This window comes from Neltuma alba, unplaced genomic scaffold (genome assembly GCF_004799145.2).
Source record: "Neltuma alba isolate B1F8T4 unplaced genomic scaffold, ASM479914v2 tig00011970_pilon, whole genome shotgun sequence".
In the NCBI taxonomy this organism is placed as follows: domain Eukaryota; kingdom Viridiplantae; phylum Streptophyta; class Magnoliopsida; order Fabales; family Fabaceae; genus Neltuma; species Neltuma alba.
Window position 1 is genome coordinate 81,388 of NW_021636545.1, and position 8,954 is coordinate 90,341.

General features: G+C 35.4%; 1 protein-coding gene across 1 annotated transcript; it reads right to left on the minus strand.

Annotated features, from left to right (window-relative positions):
* Positions 1-2,193: 2,193 nt before the first annotated feature.
* On the minus strand, positions 2,194-3,250 carry LOC114720197 (uncharacterized). Its single transcript, XM_028905812.1, has 3 exons — positions 2,972-3,250; positions 2,672-2,852; positions 2,194-2,609 (listed from the first exon to the last, which is right to left on the minus strand). The coding sequence occupies exons 1-3, from the start codon at positions 3,248-3,250 to the stop codon at positions 2,194-2,196; spliced, it is 876 nt and encodes a 291-aa protein (XP_028761645.1).
* Positions 3,251-8,954: the final 5,704 nt, after the last annotated feature.

The window sequence follows — 8,954 nt, forward strand, 5'->3', positions numbered from 1 at the left end:
GTTTGGATGAGTGATTGGAAAAGCAGCTTATAGGAAAAGTAGCTTATGGAAAAGTGAAGTTGGTAAAAGCTAAATTGGATAAGCTGAATTGTGTTTGGATTGGAGTTCAGAAAAGCTAATTTGCAGAAGTGAGATTAGTAAAAAGTTGTTTGGATTATAGTTGAGTAAAAGTGAGTTTGGTTATAAAATGACCAAAATGGGTATAAGTGTTAATAAATAATGAAATATGATTAAAAAATGATTTGACATAATACAATGAAATTAAAATAATTTATTATGAAGAAGTCAAATTAATGAGTGAATTAAATTTTAAAATTTCAAAAAAATCATAACAAATATTTTAAATATAATGTGAAACATGAAAAAAAATGAATTGATATAATACAGTGAATTATTGTTAATTTGATATGAAGAAGTGAAATTGATCGAGGGAATTAAATTTGAAAATATAAGAGAAATGGAAAAAAATTGCAAATATAAAACGAAACATAATTTGAATGGGTAAACATGTTTTTAACTCCAATTTGCAGTATTGCAACAAAGTGAAACTAAATAATATTACATAATTAATCAATAGATAAGCTATGGATAATTTGGTCTCTGATTGCATCACGGACGCGATTCATATGCGATGAAGACTGTGATGTAACATTTGAAGATGATGGTTGAATAGCTTCAGCTTGATCATGTTCGCCCACATTATTACCATTTTCAGCTTGTTCAAAAAACAAGTCGGAGCTCGAATGTCTCCTTATAAGGTTATGAATGATCATTGTTGCACAAACCAGATACACTTGTGTTTGGAAGCCGTAACTGCGCATATTTCGTAGGACTTGAAATCTATTCTTCCAAACACCGAATGTTCTTTCTATTGTGTACCTTAAACTGGAATGATAATAATTAAAGGCTTCGTTACTATTTCGGAATCCTACTTGTCGTCGAAAGTCTGGAAGGTGGTAGCGCTCAGATCTGTATGGACTTAGATATCCATTTGGTGTTGAATATCCCGCATCAACCAAGTAATATTTCCCTAATGATTCATGAAACAATTTGAGAGATTGTGAAATGAATAAAAGTATGAAATAATTAAAAAAACATGCATGATTGGAACACATAAACATATACCTGGAGGTGGATGAGGGAAATTAAGAGATGAATTTGTAATAGCACTATCAAATATATGAGCATCATGTGCAGATCCCTCCCATCCTGCCAAGACAAAAGTGAAACACATATCCCAATCACATACAGCCATGACATTTTGTTATGGATTTCCCTTTCTGCCAATAAATTTGTCTCGTTTTGCAGCGAGGACAACACACTGTATATGAGTGCCATTAATTGCTCCGATTGCGTCCTTAAAAAATGGGTAGTAACGTCGATCGTTCTCAATTTTTCTATGAGTTCCACGAAATGTTGGATCTATGGGTCGAATAAGTTCACTTGATAGGCTAAGACAAGCTTGCAGTACATTGTGAAAGTGCCTACTTACAGTTTCCCCTGATCGTTGAAATCGTTCCTGGATCATCCTATTGCATTGTCCATGTGCAACCGTGTTTAAAAACATCGCAACCATTTCTTCAATTCCTACGTACTTAGACTTTTGTAAACCATATTCCTCCAATTTAGTACATAAGAGGTGGAAAACATCTTTATCCATTCTAAACATTTCATGACATCGATCATCATGCCCATTCATAATGCCTTGTACCCATAAATTTCCTGTCTGCTCACTAGTTCTGCACGGTTGTTTAAACATGTACATTTCACAATAATGGCCAACCAATGCACCTACTGCTTCATATTGTGTTAATTCCTCATTAATTATGGTTGAATGGTCATCTTCATTTGGCCGTAAATCGTTATTCCAATTCCATAAAGTATCTTCATTCCATGGTGAATCATCGTTCCAATTAGCCATTTCTGGAATTAACCCTGTAACTGTGGTGAAAACAAAATGTAAGCATTATAAGGATTACACTAAACAAAGTGTAAATAATTTTCATACTGCAAACAGAAAAACCAAACGCATAGATGACAAGTAGAAATTAGCGTAAATATATTACATAATGATTAATAAAGTTCCTACAACATGCCACATCAGTTTAGGTTAAAACAGCAAGTAGTTCAGGTTAACAAGTGCAATAACAATAGTGAAATAATTAAGTCCTAAACTAAATCCTATTCTGCAGGTCACTTCCATGTGTCTGGGTCTTGTGCTGCCGGTATCAACCACGCCAACAACTTGCTTCTATCATGCATAAACCCCAAATAGGCTCGCCTAGCCCACCTCAACCGCGTAAGCATCTTGGCACATGCATAATATAGTTGATTGTCATCATTAAGCTCCTCAACAGTAGTCAGGTGTGCCAAAACCTTATCAACTACTTGGGGATCTTCAACCAATGCTGCTGCTCGCTTGTCAGAAGCAGCTGCTATGACACTCAGGCTATCAGAAATTAATGTAGATGCAGCAACTTTCTTCTTCTTCTTTGCATATGATGTCTCACCCCTCTTTCTCTTTCCATAGCTTCCTGAGCCACTTGGTCCAGTACTTGCGGGGTTGTTTATGTTGCAAGCAGCGAAGTCATCTGTGAACCCTGCACTGGCTGTTGGGTCCACACCAAAGTTTTCATCCTCACTATCCCCTGACCCTTCTTGTTGGTCTAGCCCACTCTATAAACATCCTCCTCCTCTTCTATGTCAGGCTGTGGAGCAAACGCTGGCTGAGGCTGTGAGGCTGATGGTGCGTACGCATACTCTCTCGAAGCCACAACATCTCTGAATATTTTCATCAGATCTGATGCAAACATCAACCCCTGATGTCTAAATTTCTTAAAATTAGGGTCCACCTACATGAACATAATTAGGCATAATTAAGCGATGTTCCTTCTGATATTCAAAATTAAAACTCAACTAACACAAATAGTTACCAGTATTTTTGTTGCCACCACTCATCAGAGGCCAACACCCTATTTGTGGCTGCATCATAACCAATGCCAGTCTCCCCCGACATCAGTTTTTCCCACAACTTCCAATCTTTTCTCAATACATCAAATCTGTTCTTCAGTTGCCTCCTGTCATACATTTTCCCGCTCCTTTCCCGAAAATTCTTTTCAATTTTCCCCCAACCAGGTCTTGTAAACGATGTTCCTTGTCTTTCTTTGTGCACTATTTGCTTGGCACAAACATCGATTAGAATTTTTGTCGTGTAATAATCCCATGTCGCTTTTCCCCTGTCATTATCCATTTCTCTACGCCCTTTGATCGAGATAAGAGTAACTGAATCAACCAAAGTCCTAAATATGTAATAATAAAAGCTGTATTATATAACACATACGTTGTAACCAAACAAACATATATCACCAAGTAACACATTTTAATTGCATAAGCTGTTTAGTTTTCTTATTCGATATTTTTTAAAATTATAAATATATAATCACAATGTCAATGTCCACTATTTTCCGGTGGTAATTGATTGTGAACATTTTAAAATTAAATTTTCAATATATCATATAAATTGAACCTAAACTGCATTACATTGATTAATTTTTATCCTAATTTAACTGTGTAAGAGTAAAATAAAAACCAAATTAAGAATGATGAACAAGATTATTTACAAAAATATGTTATATTTATCATAATTAACTAATTTACCTAACTTTTTTAATATAATTAAATTAGTTCAATAAATATCATATTAGAGAGAAGTAAGAGAATATAACAGGAGAAAGAACAACATTAAATTTATTTTGATTGAGACTTCCCGAAATTAATTCCAAATGATTTTTAAGTAATTACCCACATAGTCCTTAATTTCTTTGTATAGTACAAATTAATGTCTTATTACTTTGCTCTATCAACGCCGTTAATTAGCTCTATCAAATGAACCATTTGGACACACATATGTACACCATGTTACCACCTCATTCTCTTCTACCCTACCCTCATAGAGATCGAATCCTATAACCATAAAAACCAAGAGACCGAAGCTAAGGACATGCAAAACAACAACCATTGTAATTTTGAAAATTACAATTCCAGAGTTACATATCTCGCCATTAACAACATAGACATATACGCAACAATTTAAATCCCCAACACTGCACACCCAAGCTTTCTGTCATATACACACATTTATGCTCTTCATTTTCTCATTAAGCTAGAGCCGTTTCCTTGAACCATTAATCGTTGTTTCAGCCTTGGAAAACAGAGGAAGAAAATCGATATGCAACTAGAAATTTTATGCTACATTCGGTCCCTGTTTCGGTGTCACAACCAGTCGGTCCTCAACATGCAGCAATCATTAACAAATCCGAATTCAAGCACGATAGGAAATTCAAGGACGACAGGAAATTCAAGGAGGACAACAAATTCAAGGACGACCGGGGATCAAACCGGAAAAGCGACATAACCGGCCAACCTGCAGTAGATCCAACCAAACAAAGGCTGCCAGAGGTAGATCCAACGGTATATTGCACTGGGAAGCCAAGATTTCCACGCACGGCTCAAATGCAGAGGCAGACGGCTGCGACGTCAGTTGCAAACAGTGAGAGCAGCTCCGACTTGTGATGAACGAACGGCATCCACCAAGCCACGGACACCTCACACCCAACAGCTGACCTCACGATGATGACAGGACGGAGCTCACGGTCACCAGTGACAAGCTTCTCAGACTCAACCACCGACGGACGTTCTCGAGTCGAGCAAAGACGGAGCAAGCTGGGAGCTCGGGTTTACAAAAAGAAAAGAGAGTCACGAGGGAATAAAAGAAGGCAGATGTGAAGAGAAAAATAAAAGGAATCCTGTCAGAACGGTCATAAGCCATTTTCCTAGGGGCCAGAAGCTGCCAGGCACCAGCTTATCCCAATCGTGCGTTCAGTGGGTTAAAAAATGATAAGCCCAATTGTTATATTGCTCTGCCAAACGGACCAATTTTTTTCACTGAGCTTATAAGTGATTATAAGCCACGTTTGGGCCAGCAAACGCTGACCCAAACAGGCACTTCATAGATCATCCAAAATTAGCGTCGCACTTGAACGGTGCCTTTGAGATGATACGCAAAGCTGCTTTGGAGATTCCAAGTCATTCCCACCAGCCCTCGAGCCAATTCTAGCTACTATTACAAATCATGGATTTTCATTTGAGAATAAAGATACTATGTTTCTCATGAAAAAGAAGAAGTCGGGGACAATCACCCATGCTGTGATTAGTATCTAAAAAGTTAAGATTGGGGGTAATTATGCAGACCATTCTGGAGCAGAGCAGTCTATCTGTTAATTTCTATTTGTTACTGTTGTGAAATATATGAGAGAAAATAGTTGGGAATGGAACAAAAAGATATTCTATATTTTATCAAGCTTATCAATTCACACAATCTCACGGCATACTTGACTGAAATTAATTTCTATTGTGCCGTTTGCAAATCGAAACGAAAGGAGCAGTTCATCAAAAATCCCCTGGGGCACGTTTTGATTATTACGTCGGCCAAGTTATTTTTCCTCGTGGTGGTTATAAGGATGCATAATTAGGTGGAGTTAGGAATTAAGCCTTAACCTTTTATGGAAACTTAATCAACGACTTCAGCGAGGTTTCAGCTCTAATATATGAAAGCTGCTTCATATTTTGGAATTGCATGGTTTCATAAATTTTTCAAGATCAAGATGAAAAATACAATAAAAAACAATTGTTCAAGACATAATATAAATTGTACATGATAAGCCATTTGAAGCTTTTGTTCTTAGATCTATTTTATTTTATTTGTTTACTTCTTGATATGAATTAATTATTCAAAGTTTTCTTTATTAAATGCTTACAATATCTGTCTCAATATAATTTTGTAGTCCCGTATACATATATTAAAAAATTCAAATTATAAATTCTTTACGAGAATATCCTTTTTAAAATCCAAATTATACTGTATATTTTCTCGAAGGAATATTGATATATAGCTAGCTGAACTCAAGTTTATTATTTCCTTGTCTTTTCACAGTGATATAAATTATGAACATATTTGGTCCAAAAAAAAATATGAACATAAAATAATTATGTTACTCTATATAGACATCAATAATGGTTCTTCATCATGCGTTGCTGTTTGCATGATTTGACAGCTGATTGATTACTTATTTACTTCCCCAACTATGTGGGTCCCTGTGTTTAAGCTAGCCAATGAATTTGCCACACGTTATATTATTTGGACCGATAGTACTAATGATTAAACCTTCGCTTTTAACAGAGAAGTAAATTTTGAGAATTGAAATGTCATTTGAATTGTTAAGATTTTAAAACTTTAATTAATTATTTTTAAATAGAAAAAATTAATTTTTTGAAAAAAATAATAGTTGAGAGATTATATTTTAAACAAATAATAAATAAATAAATAAATCTAAACTATTTAAATAAAATCTATATAATCTAGATCTGATAAACTTAAAATGTTTATTTTTGTGACCAACGATCGATGAGCTGAACTTTCCAAGCCACCGGAGAATATAACCGATTAGCCGATCATTGGAAGGGGAGAGATTACATGTGGGGGTTAAAGAATTTTCGGGCTCAGCTGCCACACAATGCATTACGCTTGGTTAAGAAGAGCCGATATCAAGATTCCACTGCTAGAGGGAAACAAAATTTTATTCGAATAATATATGTGCTAAATGGATGCTTATATAATTTACATTGTCTCGTCTCAGAAATATGTATGTATGATTAACTTTTTTAGGGTTAATAATTAATATCATTATAATTTAATTTCAGTTCCTAAAATTTGAAACCAGTAGTTTTTATTTCAAAAATTTGATTTCCTTTTTTGTCTACTTAAAGATTTTTTTTGTTTCTAAAACATTTTTTTTTGTTCTTAAAAACGATTAAAACGAAAATAAGATTAAATTTTAGAGACTTGGTTTCTTTATTTAATATTTGCTTGCTTTTTTCTTCAAATTCAACAGGCATGGGTAGTGGAGGTGTCTGGGAACTAAATCGGGACATATGCAGATCCTAATCACCTAACGTAGGCTCATTTATTCAATCACAGGCGTAGCCATATCCACCACACCTTGCTATTTATATTTATTTACTCACCCTCCATCTCTCGTTTTCAATTTCTGGTCCACGCATTCTGTTGCTCCGTCCATTCCTTCTCATTAATTACTTAATTAATTCGATCAGGTCGAGAGCCACGCATCATTATAACGAGCATTGAGACCCATATATGTTAATATACACACACATATCATATCCATAAAGCTTGCTTCACACATCTAATAATAATCACACAATTCAATTTGTACGTCATGAAACCGTTTTATTCATTGCTTACATGTTATGGCTTCATAAATAATTTTAAAAAAAAAATTGATACAGAAACTCCCAAGTACATATGCACACAAACCAAACCAATTACTGTTATAAGTTCGATCACGATGCCATATTAGCTTATAGTATTCATCCAAGTACAACATACTCCTTTGGTCCTTAATATAAAACCTAATTGTTAAGTTAATTTTGATCCTAAATATAAGACATGTTTATCATATTTATCAATTTTTTCTAAATTACCCCTATGGATACTTTATTAATCATAATCAAGTAAATGAGGGAGGGAGGATATTAAGAAAGATGATTATGATGTTTTAAGAAAAATATGTCATATTTCTTATAATTAACTAATTTACCTAACTTTCTTAGTATAAACAAATTAGTTAAATAGGTCTTATATTAAGGACCGGAGGAATAGCAAACATGTTTTTGTGTCTTGTCTTCATTACCATGTCAAACATGTTATTGAAATATTCCCTTTTATTGGGCGAAAACCGTGTTATTGGTGTTATGTCAAATATGTACAATAGACGGCAAACATGATTTTTGTTTGTCATTTATTGCCTTGCTACCTCGATAATTACTTTATGTACCCTTTCTTCACATTCAATTCCTGTGGACACACACACACACACACATCCATCTCCAACTATCCGCGGACATGCATATTCGACTCTCTAGCTAGCTTCCAAAGAGACCTCGATTTCTAGATTAAAAGTATTTGGAGGAGCCAGTGAGTCCTGTGGGACAACTATTGGATTGCTCTGATATTTTGTGCTTGTATGTTTTTGCTTTTCTTGAATCTGAAATTCCCATCCACAACACGTCTTATTCACCTGCGGATCTACGCGACTTTCTTGCCAATCCACGCCTGACCTCCATAATGGTTCTAAAAATTGCTTCTACCTTTTACTTTTTAAAAAAATTGTTTTGATCTCTCTCACACTATGCTCACACAACTAGATCTTCTAACTGCTATATATATAAAACTATAATAATCCATGAACTTTGGTTGCCGCCAGGTTAGAGATGAAAAAGGAGTGAAAATATGGAAACAAGTTAAAGTGGTGTTGGAAGATCGTATCATCAGACCAGAGCTATTCTCTCCCGACATGTCCATAGAACCGTGTACTGAACGCTTCAATGAGTATGTATCCAGGATAGCAGCGGAGCAGCTACCGCGTTCCAAACCATTGTGGCAAATTCATGTCATCAAAAATCCAATAAACACTGTCATAGTTAAGTTTCACCATTCGTTTGGAGATGGCTGCACTCTAATGAGCATCCTTCTCTCCTGTATGAAGAGAGCCGATGATCCCTCTCTCCCTCTGACTTTTCCTCCACTCAAATCATCAAAAGTGAAACTTGCCAACCGAACCTGTTTTAGGAGATTCCCTAGTTTTGTCTCCACTATATTTTATTCTGTTGCAGAGTTTGGTTGGAGCTTAGTCGAAAGTAAATATGTTGAAGATGACATATCACCGATAAGGTCCAAAAATGAAGGAATCGAGTTTCGACAGGCCACCACAGTCAACATCACATTTTCGCTCGAACACATCAAAGAAATCAAGTCCAAGCTGGGAGTGGTGAGTTCGAAAGCATCTGTTATGAGTCCCACATTGGGGAATCTCACA